Source organism: Dromaius novaehollandiae, chromosome 4, assembly GCF_036370855.1.
Source record: "Dromaius novaehollandiae isolate bDroNov1 chromosome 4, bDroNov1.hap1, whole genome shotgun sequence".
Classification (NCBI taxonomy): domain Eukaryota; kingdom Metazoa; phylum Chordata; class Aves; order Casuariiformes; family Dromaiidae; genus Dromaius; species Dromaius novaehollandiae.
The window spans coordinates 49,089,118-49,114,110 of NC_088101.1; the positions used below are offsets into that span (position 1 = coordinate 49,089,118).

Below are 24,993 nucleotides of genomic sequence, written 5' to 3' on the forward strand. Positions count from 1 at the left end.
CAGAATGAAGTCAACTGTCCTGTGAAATTAATTGTTCCCCTTTATAGTCTGTATTTATAGTCTGGAAACTGATAATTTGAAAAACTAAGTTATATTAACTGTACACATTTATTATAAATGATTCTGTGGTACAGTGGAGAACAAAGTATTGATATGTTGATTATATTATTGTGATTTAATAAATTCATCAATTTTTACAAAATAATAAAAATTATTATAGTTGTCATGCAGAAACTTATAAAATTCAACACACTGATATTTAGACCTAAAACAAACATAAACCTGCCTGAAAAATTGCTAAAAAAGCTGTTAAGGTGTATGAAATTCAATTGGGAAATCCCTATGCATGATGAGATTCATCTGCTGCTACTACACAAGTGCAAGGAGAGAAATACAGAGTGAGAATCCATCTTCCATCCCAAATTGTTTGCCATCTTCTGGAATGCACTGTGCAGCGCTCTAAAAGAATTCAGCAAGTCAGTAGGATTTCACAGACTAGTGATGAGAACAGGCACAGAATCACATAAAGAATGACCGAAAAGATTAAGACTGCTCAACCTGAATAGAAACGAGGGGATAGTTAAAAACATACAAAATAACAGACAAAATGGAAAAGAGCTTCTAGTTTTCTTTTCCCATAACAAAAGGAGCCATTCTATGAAACTAAAACTCAACCATGTATAAGACTATCTTCTCAAAGAAGTTACAACTACACTGTGGAACTCGGTACCACTAGATGTTATTGAGACAGGAAAAAAAAAAAAAACTTAGAAAAATTAAAGCGCAACTGAACATTTAAGTTATCACAAGACTAGATAAAACTGATTATAGAACTAAACTACTGGAGATTAAAACTTCCCAATCTGGGCCTTAAAAATGCAAGAAGATTTCTATTATGTTGTAGTATCCAGTACTTGTGAAGCTTCTTGTACTCTTTTTTATCTGTGTGAATAGCTGGACCACAGGTAAAATCTAGATTCCAATATTCTTTCAGAACTATTTGCTCTAAGCTCTGATCATGTGCGTGTGCGCGTGCATGTGTATACACACACACAGAGTTCCCTATACTTTTTATTTTGTATGTATTAAATATCTTGCAATTCTTATTTCTAGTGAGAATAACTGAGGAAAAAAATAAGCATACAAAAATTGTTTGGGATTTTAGGGGGCTTGATACTACAGTAACAGAGCATGAGAAATTTTATATTGACCTGATTTTTAGAAAGCATCAACATTTCCTCTCTCCTACTCCAATAAGCTCAAGTATAGTTATCCTATTACAAGTTGGATGTGTACAATCACTTTGAAAATTGTGACCAATGCTCTCCTCCTTCCTTAGTATTATTAGAACCGGCACTCAAGTAAACTTTCAAAAACATAAAATGCATTAATTTCCAATAATTGCTCAAAAGTAATTAAAAGCTGTATTTAGAAGCTGGTTTTGAAATTTTGTCCCTATGTCTTCACTGAAGAGAATTTCTCTTTCTCAACAGTTTATTTTATTCCTAAATTGAGAGAAAAAAAAGACAGACACTTAACTATTATATAAAAAACAACTAAGAAAATTGTAAATGTCATTAAGTCTTTATGCACATTAAATATATTCATACTTAGGCCATTTCTGTGACCAAGGATAATTCTAAACAGAACAGAGACGCAGGCAGGATCTGAAAGAAATGCTTTTTGCATTCTCCTTTCCTACATCTACCTCCCTCCTAGATTGCTCAGAAGAATGTCTGTTGATGTCTTTATTTCAGTGTCATTAGAGAATCAAATGATTTATATCCCTGCTTTTAAGTGGAGACATTGATCAACTAACTGTTTCTGCTAAGTCTATTAAATACAAAATGCTTAGTTTTGTTATCAGGTCTCCAAAAAAAAAAAAAAAGAAAAGAAAAAAAAAGAAAAATCTGTAAGTATAATGACTGCAGAAAGATTCTGTTCAGCCCAAGTTTGGAAAAAATTTTCACATTCCAACTGATTTATCATTAAGCATAATAATTCATCATTAAGTATCAAGTGGGCAAGAACATGTCCAGAATAAATACCTGTCTTATAAATAAATAGGTGTCCTCAAAAGAATTACATTTTTTGTTTAGCTACCTGCCTCCTGCTTATCTAAAAGTCTGCCATGTCCGTTACTTAGATAGCATTAACAAGAACACAAATGAGTAAATTTTCAATTCATTGTTGTCTGTAACAGTGGTATTAGCAAACATATTCTATTCAAAAACTGTTAATGTATTAAGTCCCTACTGACGTAGTCTCTGACAGATGCTGAAGGCAAAGTATCTCTTAACTAAATTTAGAAACCACGTTAGTTCCAGGCTCTCTGGTATATACTTTACCAGGAAGGGCAGCCTGCACTGCTCTGTAAACACTAAAGAGAAAAAATAAAGACATTCATTGTATTAACAGGCAAGGTTAAAAAAAATTGTTACAAAATATACAATACCTAAATCTCCATCTCCCCATGGCACTTCCAGCCAGCTGCAATTATAAATCCTACTCATTTCTTTCAATCCAAAATAAAAATCTGCTCTTCCTCGTTGGGCCTGTTCTTAATGCACTCCAGCTATGTTTGGAAGGAGATCAGCAGCTCACTGTAATATGAACTTTCACCTGTAAAACCTCTGCAGTAAACACAGCTCTAAGATAGGAACTCAGACAGTTGCCAGTTTCTTTTCTTATGCTAAAGGGCAGTGGTTCTTTTTTATTTGTCCCGTTTCTTAAAAATAGGCGGGGGGGGGGGGGGGGGGGGGAAGCAAAAAAAAAAAAAAAAGCTTTGAAAAGTGCCAGCATCTGTGCATGTGCTTTCCAAGACAGCCTAACTGGAACTTCAACACGAGGGAAATTCATAGTGAAATCAATAGAAGCTTGAACTGCATACAAACTGCAGGACAAACGCTTCCTTTTTTAACCTCATGTAATTAGATGCATGAATTATTAGTTTAGTATCCTCAAAACTCAGTATTAGTAAAAAGCTTTGTAAGGGAAGCACTGTCAAATGTTCATATGGTATTTCACTACTTCCTCACAACATATTAGAAAAGAAATAAGCACAGAATATTTCAGGCATACCAAATGCTACTCATTCTGGGTTTTTCTTTCAGTAGTTCACTTCTGTATCAATTAAGTTCTTAACAATTTTGGGGTCATTAAAATGAATTTTTGGTAACTATGTATCAGCAGTGAAAGTCTCACCTCTTTAAATTATACATTATACACATCTAGAAATTACAAACATAACGTATATAACTACTGTGTGTGTGTACACATACACACATGAAAGTGAAACGCTGATGAACACTGGAAAGAATATTGGTTTTGAACCAATCATCACACAGACTTTCAAAATTTGGGGATTTCATTCCAAATTCAAACGCCAACAACTTCCAATGTTTGAAAACCATACAAAACACAATTTTTTCCACACAGTTCAACTCCTGATACAGCCACGTTACATGTTCACACATTATTTTTGCCAAACTATCTGTGTCATATTCAATGAGTAAGTTAGCATTCAAATTATTTTATAGCTTCATATCTAAAAGGATCTCTTGCTCTTTAGCACATGCTATCCAAACCACAATCTAAACATAAAATTATTATATTGCCTTTTCCATGGTATTCTCCCAATAACAAAAAAATACTTCAAAACCCTTACTGAATCTATCTTCACGACATTGTCCATTCATACTATTTTTTAACTAAGGAACCAAAAGACAGAGTTTTAAGGCTCAAATTGTAAAACAGATCGAATGACCTATTTTTTCCAGAATATTTAGGTATTACAGCCTACATTGAAAGCATCGTTCAATTATGGTTATGAGAGCTTGGAACTTCCGAAATTTCAGTCTCGGATAATATCAAGAATAACTATGATCACTCAAAAAACTTTTAGGTTAGATGACTCATCTTGAACCATCTAGATGCCACAGCAGAGACATGAACAGAATCCAGTTTTAGAAAGAGAACTCAAAAAAATTATCCCTTTTCTCTTGTGAATTCCTACTTCATTCACTACATGCCTTCTAACCTTTCCAATAAATAGGAATACACAGGGCGTATTTTTTCATATATAAACCTAATCCATTCTCAGAACATAGTCAATCTCATGTACTGAAGGGAGCAGCAGTTCTGTGGAGAAGTACAGCATGTGGCCATGTTGTCAAATTTTGTGTTATAATACAGAGAGTCAAATCAGCAAGGCATAGGCAACATATCTTTTAACACTTCCTAAATTTGGAGTGCTTGGAATTGCAACTCAACATACTTTTAACAGAGAAACATGATCCACTAAAATGTATTAAAAGTCCTTTAAAAAAAAAAAATCAACAGCAATATCCAAACATGGCTTGCTTGGCTTCCACCAGTACAGAAGCAACGTTATGCTGCACAAAGGCAGTGGTAATAGCAATGGCAGCAGTGGCAGCAGTTGTTCCTGGCTCTGTCCTGGGCCTTCCACATGCAGGAAGAAGTGTGTCAGGTCCCTTCTCCTGTCATGTGAAAGTGCAGCAGCAACTGCTCCTTCCTCTGTCCATTAGTCACAGTTTGTTTTTCCACCTTCCTGAAGGATCAACAACTGGCTAGATTTTTGTCCAGCCTATAGTAGCTTGCGAACTATGCCACAGCAAAAGCACCAAGATGTAAAACCATATTAACCTCTAACCTTCCATAATCAATAGAGACTGTTAGACCCACATCATATTCTTTGATTTGAGTGTGTGGCGCAGCTGGTAGCATTCTTAGGCTGATAATATTTCCTTGCACTAATAACTAAAGCAAAAGAAGAGTTTTTCAGTGGACTTTCCAAGTAGCAGCTGACAGAAAAGGAATACTGATGTTCTGAGCTGACTTCAGATTTTAGAGGACTTTTGTCTAAAGGAATTTTTGACCTGGACTCGTCAAATAGTCTCTAGCCCTAAACCAGACTGCAAGTAATTTTGCCCAAGCTGGGTTCATAATTCTCAGTATTTTTCCAGTCTCCTGTCAGAGAGTAACTGCTGCAGACAGTAGCCAGTTGGCCAGCAAAGCTGTACCCAGTGTGCTGCTTTTTGCCAAATCCAAGAGATTTTGTAAAATAGCCTGGTTGTGGCCCTCATGCCATTGGGCTGAAGATCTTTTCCTAGTCTGGCTCTACTCTTTTTTCCCTTCTATCCAAATCTACTATGACATATGTCTTCTGTCCCCTTGGCCACTTTTAACCCATTTTACAATCTGCAGACATTATGCATTCCAGTATGACGTCCTCTGGCTTTACTATGCTAGAGTGCCTGGGGAAGAGAGTCAAGTTTGGATGCCTGTGTGGGTCCTTCAGATTCAATATTACATATGCCTGTTGTTCAAGTGACATGCAGCAACTGGAAGCATCAATCGCAACAGAAGTCTCTCAGAAGTGTCATGATGTCTATCAGAAAACATATACGTGCACCTGGGTCATCACAAAGAAGCTGTAAAGAGCTGGACCCTGTTAAGATGGAATCTTCAGAAAAATTTACTTTCCATATTTTGATGTGATTTTTTGAAAATTTCAAATCTTGGCTAACTGTGGATAATCCTCTATAAAAATGGCAAAAAAGCCTGTTCTAATCCTGATCCATATCAAGGAGCAGCTAGTGCTAACATTTTTAGACAAAATATCTGTAAAACTTCTTTTCTGATGAAGATTGCCCTTGTTCTTGGAAACTGCTGATCTAATAAGCTGAAATGTTCATAAATACAAGTTACTATAGATCAGGGAATTTTAGCCCCCAAATGGTGAGCGTACCCAATAAGAGGGTAAAAGGTACACTGCAGGTTATTACTGATGAATAAAGATAACCTTACAATACTGTTGCAGCTGAATGGTTAGTTGGGAAAATACAGTAACTGCTGCTTAAATTCCTGAATATCGCTTAATTCTAAAATTGAAAATACTGGAAATTAGCAAAGTTATTTCAAGAATGCTTTTCATCCTCCTGTTCATGCAAAATATATTCAACCGCTCCCTCCCGTCACCTGCCATACTTTCCTTGACTATTTTATTATCTTCCACTTTTAAAACAGTTACTAATTTCACATTGTCAACATTATCAAGTTTTCACTTCCTTCTTTTTTTTGGCTCACTGAGTCTGAGAATATGGTTGTTATTAACTAGGGTTAATGATCACCGTTTTTAAAAAATCCCACCTTTCGGCTGCCAATTACTCAATTGTACAATTACTCACAGCTCTCTTTTATATACCTGTTATACTAAGACAAAATTAGAAAAAAATTGAACATACAATATAGCAGCCCTAAACATTTCTATTATTATTCAGCTTATTCCTCATTGCTCAAAATGTCTGTGTCCAGTAACTTAAATACCTCATCAGTACTTCTCTACGCAAACCCTTACAATTACAAATTTGCGTTTAGTATCTTAGTATAGGATGCAATAATTCTGTCACTTGTATTTCCTCCATTGCCTTCTGTTTCAGTTACCGCTAAACTTGGCATATAAAGTTACTCCTCCACCTCCTTTCATTCTCTGTTCTCTCTTGTAAACAATTAGCCCTCAGTATCCAGTTACCTTGTGGCAGGACAGCAAAAGTCAGGGTAAGTCAAACCTTAAGCGCTTGCATAAAACAAACAGGGCAGATAAACAAGAAAGAGTAGTTTAGATCAACTGATTTCAGTGCAGAAAGAACAACAAAACATAGCTTCCATACCCTCGTGTTAACCCATGGAAGGTAATAAAGTGCCACTAACAAACGAGCATTTACATTCAGCTGGAAAGAAATAACAGTTTAAAGCCAGAACATCATAAACTGGGTCAGCATAGCATATTTCAGTACACCATCGGTTTGTGAAATGGCTGCTATACTAACCTTGGCTGGTGAGAATACCCCAGCTAGCTTTTCGTTTTGCAGGACACTCCCCTATACTTTCTAGGCTTCTTTTTGGGAGATTCTGGTGAGTGCAGCTCCTCTCAACAGCAGTATTTGTTGTCATTATTTACTTGTTTCTCGAGGAAAGCTTGTCTATCATTAGTGCAGGTACTCTGGTCTGACGAACGTCCACAAATGAATTTCTACTACCTTTCTTTCCTCCTTTCGGTTTTTCACAAAGGCTCTTGTTGTACTTACTGTAGAATGGCTACAACGCTGAAATCCATTCAGTAACATTTACTAGCTTGGACTAGTGAGTACATGGTGGGGGAAGGGAAGGATTGCTGTAGCATTTTCTATTTTTAAAACGGAGAAAGAATCAGCTTAGCTACAGCATGAGTCTTAACTATTTACATGATTTAAATGGAAAGAAGGTGTTAATTTTTTCATCATTAAACCAAAAAGGAAACAGATTCTTAAAGCATAAGTATTCACTGCTTTGTTGCTTGCATAACAAGCCATCTAAAATAGAAAAAAATTGAACTGTGTTTATCAGGATAGCAATTCTTTTTATTAATGACAGCTTGAAACAAAAATTATTACTGAATCAGGTTTTACTCATAGGTACTTTGCAGTTAAGAGAGAAATTCCGGAGTAGCTAAGAATCCAATCATGAAACACTTTGTTTTTTGTTTTATTTTTTAAAGAGGGGACACAGTATCCTACAGATGTCAACTGAAAACTACATCTTGAATAAATAAAAGCCTGGTTTGACTAGCAAAACAAGACTTCACTGGTTATTTTGAAAGTCTGATCCCATTATGAAAGTAAGGCTGCAATTTTATCAAAAGAGGCACAAGTCACTATATTTCAAACATAAGGAAAACAAGGGCAACAAACTAGTAGCAAAATTTTTTCTTTGTTTGTTACCATGCACCATGCTGATACTGCACAACAGAAATCTGCAGGGAGAAGCAAAAAGAAATAACTGATCCATAAAATTCCAGCATGGAGTGACTTCCTTGTACCAGCAATGCATTAACATACTGCCGTTCCCTTCCCCCTTCTTCCTTCTAGTATTTCCCCACTGTCGTCATCTACTAATATAAAAACTAGCCATTTGTAAACTTTTTAAAAGGAAATAAACATTACTGGTTTTTTCCTAGTATTATTTCTTTCAGGTACTTGGCAACAATTTATCCCTTAAATGTTGAAATAATACACATTTTTTCTAAGTCCTTCTTTTGGCTTTCTTTAAGAAAAAAAATAAGTGGCAAGATCATAGTTAGGTGGGACAAGCAAAGCGTCCAGCACTGCAGGGCAGGGATTGGCAGTAGGTTGGGAAGACAAGACCTGCATGTTTTTGTAGGAGCTTTGTGGGTGAGGTTGTCAGCTGAGAATGAAGCTGTGTCTGTTCTGTGAGGTGGTACAAACAGCATGGGAGTAGTTCATACTGCTCGATTTCTACAGATACTCCAGCCCCGCACAGTATTATCGTCACCATCTGCATAAGTGTGACTTGCAGCAGCAAGGAAACCAGCAGATGCACAGACAGTTGCCACAGCCCCTATTCCATAGACACTTACCAATGACTATTCTCCACCTCCTTTGAATACTTCGGAGGACATCAGAATGTAACAAATAAAATATGTACTATCTTTCTTCATGTGTTAAAAAAGGCAAAACTCATTCAGGATTCTAGAAGCAACTTTGCACTAAATTCTGCTAGGCAGAACTATTCATCTTCTGGGCAAGAGCCATAAAAAAGTCACATTAAAATAGTACATAAATAAAAGGTTCTTTTAAAAGAAAGCTTGACTAACATCAGAAATCAAACTGAAATGCTTTAAAAATATAACTGAGATGGTGATATAAAGCAGAGATGGACATGAGTTAAAACCAGAGCAAGACTGAAGAACTCTATTTCATTTCCACCTCTAATATGGAATTGCTATGTAATCATGTTCAGGTCAGCCATCCATGCACCAGTTTACATTAACTTTAAAAACAGAAATAAGTATTTATTTACCTTATTGAGTAGCAAAACTATTAATGTGTGAAACTACTCAGGCTTCGTACTCAGACACTTAAAGAGTTCCAAAATCCACTAACAAAATTTGCAGCAAAAATCTAAATATACATCCAAGTATATAGTATAGGTTCTTTTAGCTAAGAAACTACAGTAGATCATATTTTTACCTGCCTTGGTACACAAGCAATCAGGGAAAGCTTTCAGATTATATCTACCCATGGTAGCAATGCAGTTCCTGCACAAAAGGAGCAAGACGAAGAGGTAGACACTACAGTCTCAGAATAAGGAAAATGGAGGCTTTTACTGATGAGCTTGGCCTTTTGACTTCGTTTAACTGGCAAACATTAAATAATCCACTATGTTGCATTTCACTAATATTTAGTTCCATTTAATTTATAATGGGAGAACTGTTATAAGAAACTTCCAAGAAATTTTCTCCACAATGTTTTTTATCCAGATTGTTATAAAAATAAATGTCAGTACACTCTCAACATTTGTGTGCCAGCAAATAGCTGAGTTTACTCTGTGGGGACAACTGTGTTCTTAACAGGTGGGAATGGATATGGACAGAAATTTTTGTTCCTCCATTTCAATGGGGAACCCATTCTATTCTGAAGGCTGTTCTTAATGCCATGGAGATGCTATTTAGTTAATACACAAGAAGATGTGTTAGTTAAAATACCACCACCACCACCACCAAAAATCAGCACATGATGCAGCCTGATACAAACAGTCCACACTCCCAAAAGAGCAATTTACCTTAGGAAGAATTGGGCAAAATTGCCCTATTTTCAAATGCCACAGATTAGTCCTTTTTTTGTGTGCAACCCTCCTCAATTTAGCCAAATGATGTGCCATCTGGCTTCCCAAACAATTTCGTGCTTTCAGGTTCAGCCACTCTATTTACTTTTTCAACCAGTATAATTATGGGGTTACAGTGACTATTCAGAGCCTGCCACATTAAATTCTGGAACAGATCATGAAACTGCCTTTTCCTACTTGTATGATACATAGACTGTAAATAGAAGGTGACATGATGGACAGGCTTCCTGGATCTCAGTGCCACTACCCTAGGAATTGCCTGTCATTTAACATTGTCACGAATGAACCAGAAGAGATCCTGAATATTCGTCCCTATACAAGAGGCCAATATTAAGCAAGTTTTGGAAATAATCACAGAAACACCATTACCTATAAAAACACAGCATCCCAAAAGTTACATCCATCCACTGTTACATCCTGCAGTGCTGGCTCAACACCAAGAAAATTAAATGTACCATAGTAGTACAGTGATAAAGCTCTATTAGCATGACAGAGGAAAAATGGATTTTTTTTTCTTTTTAATCAAATACTTGCATCTCAAGCCATGCTCTGTGGCTGACAGGATGATATCAATCATTAGCAAACAATCAGAAGCTTAGGCATTACCCAGATGTCACCAGCCCTCTGTCCTCCACATCTTGCCAAATGCCAGCAGATAAGCAGGTAATACTTAAATGGTCATACTTTCAAGATTATTTATTTATGCACACCAATGTACTATATCTGCCACTACTTTTTTTTAAGTAGTACTTGAGGATCACAATCATAAGAAGATCTGACCAGATTTACAATGTCTCTCATACTCTCTTTACGAGAAATAGTGTAGTGGCTTGTTTGCAAAAATTTCCTGTCCATTTGCAGTGTAAGCCAACCAGCTCAGGAATTTCCCCATATCAGGCCTACAGTCAAGTTCAAAAGCTTATTACTCATTTCATCCAGAAAAATAAAGAAATCAATTGATGAAGGGGATTGCCACATGAGTTAATTTAGACCATGCAAATCAAGCATGCCAACAGTATGTATGTGGGTGACAAGTAAAAGGTCCACCTTCGGAAAAGACAAATTTCAAGGAGGCAAACATGAATGACACTAATGAAAACGTGTAACGGTTTTCAGAAAATGGAGCTTGTGGTAATGTTCTTCTCAGGGAGGTAAACAAAAAAGATCTCCATGAAGGAATATATGTAATGGGATATCTCAACTCCTTTCAGGGAAGCAAGGATGCAAAGAGGTTCCAGCAGGCACATTCACAAGAGGTTTCTGTAGCCTCAGAGATTTTCTTTAAGGTGAGGGAAGAGTCAGTGCCTGTCAACAGATGTGCTTGGGTTTTGCTGGCACAGATATGCCAGTGCTCTGGCTGCTTGAATTGCTATGCCAGTCTATTTCCATCACATAACCCTCACCAAAATCCCTTTAAGGTAGATTATACTCTCCAGAGGAGGTTCTGGTATCTTGTTGATATGTGGTGTTATTTGTGTCATTTTAAGCAAGTGCCTAGAATATCGAGAATTATTTTTGAGTATGACTCTTCTCTGGCAGAGTTATTTAGCATACGAAGAGGGGGTGATACACTCATCAGAAAAATCTCCCTTCTGAAGCTTTTAAAAAGGGCACTCACATTATCTTAAGCATTTTTACAGCATTAACTTACAGCATTTTTTACAGCATTAACATGTAGTGTATGAAAAACAAATGCTAAATGTGGTGCCTTACACTGAATGGTATGGTGAATAGGTATGCCATACACAATATTCCTATCATTACTAAATGAATCTCTATTGTATCCAGGAAGCTAGTAGAGGTCTTATATGGCTTTTATTAATAGAACTGTGATCTCTGTGGAATGCAAGTTGAGAAAATGCCTTGTGCCTATGTTCCCTACCTAACAACTGTTGCTGAGTGACATTATCAATTGCAACTTGTTAGAACAGAATAGTAGGAAAACATTGCTCTAATCATTCACTACAGTTCCAAATCTAATAAAAAAAAGTAAGCTTTCCAAATAGTGCAGCTCTAACAGCAAAACAAAGCCTTTTTTCCAATTTATGAGTTGTATTTAATGGCCCTGGTTTCCTAGGCCTGCCCAAGCAGTGCTCAGTGTACAAGCACCAGCAGGAAACATGAGGCTTAGTACTACTCACATAGTCTGGTAATCCTGAAAAGAGATGGGGACTCCCATCTTAAACTGAGACAATTTCATGGACGGCCTAATTTGGGATAACTAGAATAACTAATGTACTGGGCATTCCTACCATCCACTGCCAAGGCATATACAGCAAAAGATAGATTAGAATTTTCATTCAACAGTAGACTTTTTAACTTAAAAGAATTCAGGGCATATTCAACTCTCCATTTCTGCAAAAACAATGTAATAGGTTTTGAGAATCTATGCTCAAACTCTACAAATTAAAATTATATTTGAAAATTATTTTAAAGAAGAATTTATAAGTAGTAAAATTACTTACAAACTGATATTCTCTAAAGGCCTGTACAGGTAATGGACAATATTTAAAAAAATAAGATAAAAACATAATTCAAGCAGTACATTTACAAAAGATTCAATTTCATGTTGTCAAAGTACTTAATTTGCGCATCAGACCGCCGGTATCTGTATAAGTACATGACTAATTGTTTGTTGTTATTTGTTTGTTAACTTCTGCCAAATGATTCTTTCATAGGAAAGTTCATCTGTAACACCGTCTGCTTGCAGCTAAAAGCATTTTGACAGTTACTGAGTATCAGTTTTAATTTAGATAAAAATAGAATCTTTTTCCCTTACACAAGTTTATGAATGGGAACTGTGATAAAATTAAAATTATCTGTATTATCAAAGTATGTATTTTTCCTTATAAGCTAAGCTCTGAACAGTATTTGCCAGTAGAGTTTATATCCTACAGACCCAATAACATCTGACAACAAGTCTTAAGACTTGATACATTCACTTATACTTTGAGATCACTTACTACTGGAGCCCTACTGCCTCATCCTGAAGCAAAGGAACTATAAAAATCAGCTGAAGCTCCAATGCAGCAGTTGTAAATATAGAGCACTTTCATGCTATGACCAGTAGCTGGTATGGTAGGAAGAGTGTAAAGGTTGCTTTTGATCCTCCACTTTGTATCAAGCAACAGCTGTACAAGAGACTGAGTTATTAACTCTTCACAGGTCTGGATTCAGATATTTCAGTGCAATCTGCTTACCACAATATAAGAGGGAAAAAGGAGAAGCAATGTGGCTATTGGCTATTACTAAGAGCACGTAGTCAGGGTTTTCTCCCCTGTCATATTGACAAACTGGCCATTCAGCCAAATATGTTCAGTAAAACTGCTTTCAAGATTGAAAACTATAATTTTTATTATGGCTGAATTTTTCACTCTTATAAGGATGAAAAAACATAAATTAGGATCCTAGTTTAAAATAATTGAGTGTTAACTACCTGATTACACATGCACATTGAAATAAAAGCTCTTAAAAATATGAATTAACTCCACTCACTTTGATGGATTATCCATGTTTGGATAATGAAAATTACTTTTTCATTCTCAAGGCAGATTAACACAATTTGGGCACAAAGTAAGGAAGAAATATCCAAAGCAAGCATGAAACTGAGATGCAGTCATGAGGAAAACAGAATAAAACAAAAAAACAGGAACACTGTAGCAAGAAACTGTTGATGAAGATAAAAAGAAGCCTTGGGCTCAAATGGAAAGAGCTTTTCATCTTATACGCTCTGCTTCCAAAGAAAGCAAAACAAGTTGCTGTGCCAAAGTGCAACCACTTCACAGAGTCAAATTTGTAAAATTATTCAATGAACATGCCTACTACAAGTTGCTTTGCAGGTGCCAAACGCCAAATCCTTCTCACTCTACAAGCTTATTCTTTCTCAACATAGTAAGGCATTTTCAAATCTGCATTCAAATTCTGAAGTGCATTTCCATTAAGAACTATTATAAAATATATGTACATTGGAAAAACTGTCATATTTGAGTTGTTAAGAAAATAGTAACCTCTGAAAGTGCCCCAGAACTTTCAATTGTAGATTCAAAGAACTTACTTATCTGAAAATTCTGATAATTGCTTTCATGGATTTTTTTTTTTTTGTTTTCCCTCTTTTCTTTTTAAAATAGATAGCGCCCATATTAAAATATTTCATTCAAAATTACATCAAGTCCCAATTTAACTGTCCTTTAATTTCCATATACTTGATATGATAGTGAGATTATATTTCATTTTAAAGTTCCTTTTTATATTTATATTCACACACATACATATTCTGAATGTTAGTATTATAAATAATAATGACAGAATAATAAGCATGAATTATAAAATTTATAAAATTCTATATTCATGAAAGGACCTGGTAGTATATGGGCATGAAAATAGTCACACTTCAGTTTTTTTCATCTTGATATGAATAGGCTAGTACTTGCAGATAGAGGAACTAAGATAAGGGTAATGTTTAGGTGGATTTAATTGGTTTTACTTTATTAAGTGTTAAGTCAATTAAGTCAAGGGAAGGAAATGTTTTTAAAAACATTATTTTTCCTTTCCTTTTTCCAGTGTTGGTTTCCAGCAAGATGGGGCAACAGCTGAATTATTGTCTTGATTTTTTAGGAAGGACAAAGGATTATAGAGAAAGGATTCCTGAGTTCTGTTTTCTGCTTCTGAGGCTGCTTGTGCTTTATGCTAAGGCAATACATTGAGAGAAGTAATCTTACTCTGCAAATCACTGTCACTGTAGATAGTCCATTAAGGAGATAATTAATCCCAAAATTAACTTGAAAGTAAGTTCATCCTTGTAGATCAGTTTGTAGGGCACAGGATATTAAATCTGAATACACCTATGTGCACTATGACTTTTTCCCATAAAAGAAATAAATGAATAAAATGTTGACTTTTGTGAATTTTCTAGAATAATGAATACATGTTCACTTCAACATGAAAAGGCAGGCATCATAATTTATTTAAAACACAACTATAGACCCCGATTGCAAAGTACTTAGCTCTAAATAACTAATCAGTCCCTCTCAATTCAATAGGGCAAATGTGTTTACTAGTAAGTGTTTACCAGATCAGTGCCAAAGTTAAAAATAATCCAGTAAATGGGTGCTTTATAATAAGATAGATCCCTTTTTCATTTAATTATTTTATAGTAGTAATACCATTGACTACACTAAAAAAAAAAAAAAAAAAAAGATTAAATTTTGATAGATTATTAAGACAAGAATTGACCCACTGTAAACAAATGTAAAAGACTACAGAGTTCTGTCATGCATTTGGTCCTATTAGTGATTTGGTATTTTACATGACAGACTATTACATCTGTCTTCATAAAACTTGTAAATAACGCTAAGTTGGAGGTACTGCAACTGCTCTGAGGGAAATAGACTTCAAATTGATTTGAGTAAAATGGAGAAATTGCCTTTAATTAAGAGCATGATGTTAGCTAAAGACAAGTACAACATATTGTATTTAGACAGGAAAAAACATATGCATAGTATAGTGCTACTGCTTAAAATAACATGGGTTTGTAGTGGGCTACAGCCTGAGTCAATAATACTTTATTGTTTTTTTAAAAAAGATAATTCCAGGAGGTATTACATAGGGTATTATATACATGGCATATGACATAACTGTTCCACTTTTATACAACTAATAGTTCCACTTGTTGCACTAATAAAGTCTTAGCTGGAGCAGTCTGTCTAACTTGGAACATTAGACTTCAAGATAGATGTATATGAACTGGCAGAAGTTCAAAGGAGAACAACTACAGTAATTCCTGACAAGATAAGAAAAGATCCATGATAACAGTCTTTACATTGTTTATTTTTCACACATGGAGTACAACTGATAATTACCTTAGTTATACTTTATAATAAATATTATTAAACCAAAAATTTAAATATTTAGCTTGCAGAAATAAAAATTTAGGTAGATCTTGGGGGAAGTTAGAAGCACTCCAATTATGATGATAGTAAAAATTGTAATAGGATATAGAGAGACGCTACAGAATTCCCTATTACTAAGCATTTTAAAAACAGGTTGGACAAACATTTGCCATGGAAAACCTATGTATGTTTGATCATAAATAGGTCCAAATAACCTCCCAAGGTGCCTTTCAGCTGTACACTCCTGCAGTTCTAAAAAGGAAAGTTTGATTCAGACTTGATCTCTGTAAACAAATTAATGTGACTTACAACTATAGAGTTTATAGATGCACTTTTCTAGTCTTACCTGGTGCTGAACACTGATCTAGTTCTTATATTTCAATGCCACACACATAAGATAATCATTTCTAATTAGTTATGGACTCTGTTCGAATCCAGCTGTTCATATGAGATCCAAAGGACAGATTTAACACAGTGGGCTGGTGACTATTCAAACTGGAGAGAAAGTGTTCCTGAAATATTAAGGAACAAAATATGACCTTCTTCCCTACTTAAATCTAGCAACAAGACTGCACTGAGCAGATGACACAGGCTAACTGCCTCCTTGTATTCCACAAAGAAATAGTCACAAAACAAAGGAAGTTAGCCAAGAAATGTTTGATCCCTGGGCCCAAATCCTGCATTAACCTATATACCTGCAGTTTGATAAAAGGAATTCCACCAACTACTCCTCCTCTGTACTCTAAAATGTCATTTATACAGGTTTCATAAAAGAAAGGATTATTATAGCTCAAGAGCTTCATCCAGTAAACACGAGATAATGCCTGCTGCTAGTAGTGCATTACTTCTGAAGGCTCTTTTCCTCTACAGAATTATAGCACTCTATTCCAGCTCACCCATTACAGCAAAAAGTATTTTTACAGTATTACAAGCAAACTGAAAACGCCAGCCCTAACAGGATTTTAAGAATATGTTATGGGGTTAAAGTTAGAAAATAAAAACTAACATTTCGTTTAATTGGAACTACTTCTTAGTTATAACCTTCAATTAGGCTATTTTACTATTTTCTGTTTTATTCTGCTGAGACTTCTCTGTTTAATAAAAAACACAGATGAACACTAATTAGGCAGATACTCAGTATTTAATTTGATCGTTTGGTGGCTTAGAACAAGAAACTTTGTTACACTGCATTTCAAAAACTCTACTAAGGTATCTGTGTACTGTGCTTTACAAACATAAATAAACCAATTCCCACAACAAGGTGCGAACAGAGACAGTAACATGCTACCTTGCTAGGAACACAGAGCAAAGGTACAAAACGGATTGAGATAAAATAGTAATTTTGAGGAGCCTTATTTGTGTGCGGAACACCTAGGATTATTATGTAACACTGGCTGAACACATGCTTAGTTTGGTTGCAAATCTAGGCCGAAACACCGAGTGCAGTGAAAAATTAAGACACACCCAGAGCCAGCTGTGAAAAGTATAGCTTAAGCACAAAATAAACCAAGCAGAAAACCAGAAACTCTACCATGTGTTGGAGCCTCTAAGATCAAATAAACCTCTGAAACCTCAGCAAAATGGTAACATGCAACAGTGATAAGTTTTCATCTTTTGCATGGGCCAACTACTATAAGGCTGAATACATTTTTATTTAGCTATAGTAGTTCAGACATCTGATGAATGATCAAACTAAAGTCTCCTGGGTTCAGCAACAGGTAACAGAGGACAGGCTGTTTCATCCTCTAACCTAATCCATTTTATTCCTTTCCCTCTAGGTTTTTCCCCAGTCCTTTTCCTTCCTTACTCAGAGATTGTGTGTCAGTCTGCCCAGAATGATCCTGCTTAGAGCTATCTAGAAGCATTTGATGACAAATTCTTCTTGATTTGGAGCAGAAGCTACCATATCCTGTGTAATTTTGCTAGTAGGCTAGAAAGTCAGTCCTATCCCTCTACTCTAGCAAATACATGTACACACACACACACTCACATAGACATATATAACTATACATATACTCACACACATGTAATAGATCCAGTGATGTGATGCTACATGCTCAGACGTGAAAATCCTGGGTTTCAGTACTTTCTAAATCATATAGAGTACACATGATATAAATTCATCTCAAGCAAATCTCCTAATCAGCAAGCCATTCCCCACTTCAGGACATAAGTCCCTCTCTCTGGTTTGCAAATTTAAACACACATGCAAAATTATATTATATCTGACATTTAACCCAACATTGAAGAGTGAAAAGATCTTTAGGTTTGAAACTGTTTCTGGCCCATTTCTCTAGTTTACCCTTTGCATTTAACTCAGGCTATTTCCTCTTGTTCATGGTACCTAGGGATGAGCAGTGAAGGCAATGAGAGACAAGGCAAGTGTCTTTCTGTTCTGTTGTATAATTCACACAGTATGATCTCAGAATAGAAGCAGCCACAATCAAAGAAAAGCAAGGCAGCAGGGATCCCAAGCTGAGTAAAAGCATGGCTCTATCATGCACTAGGAGATGTATTTGAGAAAAGAGTTTTCTGTGTTCTGTGACACAGAAAATAATTGAACAAAAATGATACAGGCTCACTGCAGATGAACTTGGGAGAATAGCAATGCCCAGCTCTAATACAGCTCTGCTTCAGCAAACAGAAAAAGGAATTTTCAAGAGCTTTCAGCTCAGTGGTATTTGGGTGTTTTTCCACAACAATGCCCAAAAGCTCACTCTGACAAACAGTAAACTTCCTGATGCATGCTGAGTCTCTAATTCAAAGCAAAGAAGGACTATATCTTCTTGAATAAATTATTATAGGAATATTTTAACCTAAGGAAGAAATATTTTTCTTAATCTATTCACAAAAATATCTGGACTACTTTCACTGAAGTGTTAAGAATGACCTAACTTTAGCCAGATTCGAGGTGGGGAAAATTTTTACTCACACATCGGTAAAGTGGGGCAACCTTAGAGGTAATTGGGAAAATTGTTTTAGAATGGGATGTAATGGCAATCTCAGTATAGGCCTCTCTTTCAACTGGAAATTGCTGATAATACTTCTGTTTTATTCTGAACTTAATATTAACCAACAACAACAAAAAAATTATTTACTTATAATTTAAGGAATCTAACAATACTCCTTCAGATACTTCTTGTTAAAAATTAAACAGAGAAAACTACATTAATAATCCTCACACACATCAGTTTACAAACTGAAAATAAATCAGGCTAGCAGAAAAATAATTACCTGCAAAAAAAAAAAAAAACAAAAAAAACAATAGTGATAAACTAAGATAATAAGTACAAATATACCTTGTCCTTGAGGAACTCCATAAAATTCAGCAGCTATTCTTGCTGCTTCCTTACGGTTCCCTTTCACAATGTAGAAATGACTAAGTATAGCAAGGCTGATCTTCACAAAAAGTTTAAAACAAAAAAGGGAAAGTATAGTAAAGTAGACATTAGAGAGTTGCTGAGCAAAAGGGCGATTTTCTTCTATGACAGTCATTGCTGCGGCAAAATCTCTCTCAGTGTTTGGGTAGGGCTCTCAAATGTGTTGATAAGATCATATGGCTCCAGCCACGCACTCTTGGGAACAACTGGTCCTGAGGAAAGAAAATATCAGCTGGTCATGATGCTTGCTGCTCAAAATATGAGGATTATTTATACTGTACATAGTATTGAGTTCACTACCGCTCCTGCTAGGCTGGTGATATTCAAGTGGGAAAGAACATAACAGAGACAGGTTCCAAGATTCTGGATTGTACTTGTTCCACTTAAAAGGCCTGTCTCATTCCAGACTCTGCATTTCTATTTCATTTATTTATCATATTTATACTTGTTTAAAAAGGCACTGTCAAAGGTATTAAGAACTTTAATGTCATCTAACGAGGCTAACAGCCTAAAAGTTAAATCAGTTTCTGCTAAGTTCTCCTGCTTCTAAAGTGTAATTGTTCTTTTATGCTCCCTTCTTTTACAATAGGCTTTTTTTTTTAATAATAAAGACAGAACCACATCAGTAAATACCTGAAATACACATTAATAAAGAAACAGATTTAAAATATACCAGCTTTGACAGTCTCTTACTATTTCATTCAGGCTGAATGAAAGTACCTAGTATACATAGCTGACACTATTATACAAAAAAACAATACTCAGAATAGATGATGAAAATCAAACTCCAAGATACTTTTATAAACCTCGGAACATTAAAATTAGGAAATAAACGCACTGGTAAATATAAAACATGGAAAAATCTCTAATGCTTATAATACACATTTCATTGTGCTGCATCACATTATTTTAAACCTATGATGTGACAGGTTTTTCTTCTTGGTCAGTTTTGGAGAATGGAAGCTAAATTCCTCAGGTTTTTGTTAAGAATTAATTTGCTTGTATGCCATAAGCTTATTAGTCATAGTCATCAGCAGTTTACTCACAAGCAGTTCCAGTAGCGTGAGTAATTGCTAGTGAGTAAATAACGAGGTTACAACATGACACAAACTGAAGAGCCACAGGACAGAACTGGATTCCTAAATAAGCTGTAACCCTCAAATAAAGAACTGCAGCAGTACAGCTAAGGATTCTGTTTTAACTTCTTAGTATTACCTTTTAAATAAAAAATAACTAGTATCTTTAATTGTAGTTTAAAATACTCTACCCATAGTAATCTTAAACTGAAACACTCTTTCTATTCTACCTGGGGTTCTTTTGTTTGATGATCAGAAAAAGCTATTTTAGAAAGCTGGCAATGGCCCATCAGGAACAGAGGGTATGATCTAAATGTCACGGCATCCAAAGATCCCCCCAACTTCAATGAAGAGAATATCAGACATACAAATTCGTATTTTTAAAAGAGAAGTGGCAAAATGAAGATCCTCTAATAAATCTCTCCTGGAGCCAGATCATAAGGGTAAAAAACTATAATGTTTTCTGTAAACTATGTGCAAATAAACCTATGTAAATGAAGAAATGGCAATGGTGGAAGGGAAAAGAGATGTGCTTGAGAATAAACATCACAATTTTTAACAGATAGGAACTAAATTATGCTTATCTTGAGAGAAGCAGACATTTAGTCTTTTTCCTCGAAAAAAATCTTAAAGCCACACAAAAGTCAAAATAGCAACCAGAAAAGGCAGTAAGAAAACAGTTTACACTATAATCAATATCAGTCCGAGAAAAAAATATACATTTTCTCCTAAATATAAATTTAGGAGAAATTTAAATTTATAGATATTTTCTCATCCAGCTAGAATAGGAACTGCTCTTCTCATACCATAGTTAGAAGTAGGACAGAGTACTTAAAATGCCAAATGAAAATCCCTTTTTATATTTGGCACATTGTTATCTGACACTGAATTGAGGTGTCATGTTTTCCATAAGGATAAATTAGGCATTATGTTCTGAGCCGGCACTGCCAATTTCCGTTTCAATCATTAATAGAAATGATATTTTCCTTAGTAACACATCCAGTACTTGGAATTTCATACTACTTCCATATTTCTACTAGCATTATTAAGCTTAACTTAGTCCCCAGAATTCCCCAGCCATCTGAAGTACCTCTGTTTTGCAAATTTACCATGCAGAATAAGGAAGAATTGTAATTACCTGATAGAATCACTTTTACCTCTTTATAGTGTTTTTTACTTTACTCCATATGGCATCATCCAGTAAGTGCTCTTCATCACCTGGACTTCTCCCACTTTTTGTTAATTAACAGAACGGTCTCTCTTTGTAGAGGCAAAATTCAAATAACAATTACTATAAATAATAGATGGAGTTAATAGCAGCAAAGTTAATCTTTTCATTACAATACTGTTTCTTTCTTATGACTGCAGTTGGGCAGAAGTTTATCAATTGTTAGGTGTCTTCTTCAAGTTGAATTTTTCTGTAAAGTAACAACAAAATAAAAACCCTTTTCTAAAAAAAGGCTGAGGATACACGTAATATTTTGTTAAGTCATCATTCCACTGCTAGAAACAACATGAAAACTGAGCAAGAGGGTTATCCCTGTACTGAAGCTTGTCTTCTGCTCCCTCATACATTTCCCTCCATAGCTATAAACGACACAAAAATGAAAGAAATCAAGAGTTTTGAGAATTTCAGCTCACACATGTTCATAAGAGGCTGGCAAAATTACTCTCCTAATAATATTTCTGTATTCTAGCTCCATCTCTGTCTTGTGTGCCAGCTTAACTGGAAATGCTCCAACTGCACAGATTAATTGAATTTATCCTAATCTAAGGCTACTGAGGCTCAGCAGAAGTGGCCATTATAGCGTGCTGGCAAACCCACACTACTAGGCACCCAAGTCATGAAAACAGAACAACTGTCTAGATGCTAATGATCATATGGCATTTTGGAAGAAGCAACAATGTGAATACTGAGACTTGAGCACAAAATAGTTGAGAGCAGGCCCATGCAGATGGGGAGAACAGGAAGAGAAAGCTACAGATGTTGGAACAGAAATCAGAAAGTAGAAGCAAAAATAAATAAATACAGCAGCTGACAATCAATGCAATGCTACACAAGAGTGTAAATACTGACATATAAGTGTACCAAATTTCTATTTGCCCAGCAACGTGAAGCAACTCGACGCTGACCTGCAGCAGTGCTGAGCACTCACAGCTTCCAAATAGAGATGTATCACCAATATGTAACAATCTAAAAAAATGTTAAAACACTTGAAAATACCAGAGATGCAATCTGAATATTCCCATTTCCAGAACAGTTCTGACATTTGGAAAAGGAATTTCTCTGTACCTCATTTCTGCACATGGGAAAAATCTCAACAGGAATATTCTGAAGATGACATCACTGTTAAAAAAAAATCATGAAAATAATACTGAAACTAATTAGATATTTAATAAATTTTATTTTAATAGGAAATTTGGATAACAGACTTATATGAAAAGAAATATGGAATTCATTTAATGGCTGCAAAAGGGATAGTGTATAAAAATAGTATAACATTTAAGGGTTTATCCTCATGCATAGGAAAAACAGGACCAAGCTATACCACAGACAAACAATGTTAGGGCTTCTGTTTTGCTTTGTTTGTTTTAAGAACATAGGAATAAAACTGTGCTAGTCAAGGTACATTCCAGCTTAGCATACTAGCCTACTCCCAGGAAATTAAAACAAGAATCAAATAGTCATTTCTCTTGTATGCTTTCTCCATTTCTGGCAATTAACTATTTTAATTTCAAAATTGCTTGCAAACTTCAAATGCTAGGTTTTACAGTCTTAACTTATCTCTTAAAAAAGCTTGTTGTGATATCATTTCTAGAAGTATGTTCAAAATAACAATATTGTCATTTATAATGACAATTAAAGTAGTTTATTTCATATGGCAGTCCTCAGATAAATAGAAAATCAAAGTAACTTGCTCTTAAATGCATTAATATGTAGCTTCTAATAAGTGGCCAACAGCAGAAAGGAAGTATTCCTGCAGTGGTACCTGTTTATGCTAACTTGAAGTGTCTGTGAATTTTAGTGTAATTTACCCACAACGTAAGCAAGTAAATTTTAGGAAAAAATGCATGATTGCTCTGTCTTATAATGATTAATCATATAATCACATTAACGACCTCTTATTTTATTTTGGGAATTTCCTCAGCACTTCAGAAGATTGTAGTGTGCTTAATTTTCAGTACGGAAAGATTAAAAGAAAAATAACACAACTGATGTAATATTTGGTCTTTGAAGGCATCTTTGAATTCTAAAGACTGTAAAATCCTTAGAAATATGATTTCTCAATACCAAACACTTTCTTCAGTTCTGGAAAATGTACTTACTTATAATTAAATCTTCAACAGTAGAATCCTTAAATTAGGTTAATGTAGGCTGTAGAAGAGTAGTTGCCCTCATAGCACAAAGTTTGTAACAAAAAGTCTTAATCGTTTACTTCAGTATTTTTGAGCAATACCTAAACATCTGAAAGTCAAAATGTCTTTTTAAAGAGAAAAGATAAGCAAAAAGGTGTAAGGAATTATTTGTATGGCACTTTACCTGCATGTCTCACTTCACAGATAGGAGATGTGGCTAAAAATACACAAGAAGTTAAGGCAGTCATTCTGCTCTTAATTTTTGAGACTTTTTGCTAATAACAAAGATAATAAAAGATAATTTCATGAGGCAAGACGCCAGGCAGAGGAATAGAAACATCTCAGGTGCTCTGAGGGAATGCATTTGTTTAAACATTATAGAGAATCCACTTGGACAAACTTCTAAAACAATGACCTCAAAACAAAAAAGTTTAAAATAAAATTACTGAGAAGCCACTACTTCTAGTATTGCTTTTCTGATGCAAGCATAAAATGCTTCATGAAGGATTCAAAGTGCTGAGAGGCCTGAGCTACTAAAAAGATGCAGTATGAAAAATTACCTGCTTAGTGATTTGCTGACTTGTATTTTAATAGTTGTATGGGATGTTAATCCTCAATACTGAACATTTTATCTGACACATCTGAAGCTGCAGAATGCTGTTTATATCATTTCCTCCTTGTTATATCTTCTTTAGGCTTTTTTCTATTATCATTTCCTGTTCAAAGCATTTGACCTGAATAAATCTAGATACAGAGCAATTATTTTAAAACACATTTGCTTGTGTCTATTGTCACACAAAATGACTTCCACTACATTACCTTAAGTTCACATTGAAGGTAAAGCAAAAGAGACAGACATACAATAAAGCAACCTTTTAAAAAACACTAAATGTTCTTTTCAATAATATCTTTAATAGTATGAAAAAGTAAGTATTCTGCATCCATGGTTAGGCATAGGAACACAAACAAACCACATTCATCCAAAAGCTAGAAAAGATTCAGAATTGGGAGTGATTGGAGGAAAGAAGAAACAGCTGTTGGCTTCTTTTCCAAACAGGAAGTCAAGCCTAGTTACCGTTCTTCCTCTATAAAATATGAAGAGAGGACATGGCAGAACTACCAATTTTGTACTAGTATTTTGGGGGAATGAAAAGAGGAAAAGCATGAGAAACAGAACACAAACTTTGGTCCAGAGAAGTCCAAGCTTCTCTGATATTTTCTCAGAATAAGAGCAAAACAGTTTAAGGACATCTCTGACAAGAAGAAAGAAAGAAGCCAGCAAGTAGATGGCTTACCACATGTATAGGCATACATGAGTTAGTACAGAGATGTAAGCTGGATAATTAGTGGAAATGGGGATAGATTAGGAAACAGAAACAGATTTAAAAATATCTAATATTTTCATATGCAAAAAACTTACATACACCTTTTTCTGAATACAGTGTCCTGTATTTTTACCTCTCTCATCCACTTTAGTCACTGACTGGCTTTAGCTTTGTGTCGTATGCAGCACATTATACACCATCAGTACTACAAAATTTACATAAAGGTGATTACTATAGATACTACAGTCCCATACCCAAAAGA

General features: G+C 35.1%; 1 protein-coding gene across 8 annotated transcripts in view; it reads right to left on the reverse strand.

Annotated features, from left to right (window-relative positions):
• ASB5 (ankyrin repeat and SOCS box containing 5) overlaps positions 1 to 24,993 on the reverse strand; it is a 39,232-nt gene that overhangs the window by 6,858 nt on the left and 7,381 nt on the right. The window contains exons 3-5 of one of the 8 annotated variants that reach the window (XM_026105177.2): positions 23,967 to 24,150; positions 21,188 to 21,309; positions 18,893 to 19,185 (exon numbers count right to left, since the gene is read on the reverse strand). In XM_026105177.2, coding sequence (XP_025960962.1) covers positions 18,893 to 19,088 — 196 coding nt within the window. In that variant the 5' untranslated portion in view covers positions 19,089 to 19,185; positions 21,188 to 21,309; positions 23,967 to 24,150. Of the gene's footprint in view, positions 1 to 2,455; positions 2,638 to 18,892; positions 19,186 to 21,187; positions 23,794 to 23,966; positions 24,151 to 24,993 lie in introns of those variants that run through there. The other 7 variants (XM_064510988.1, XM_064510987.1, XM_026105179.2 and 4 more) reach the window with 7 other exon arrangements.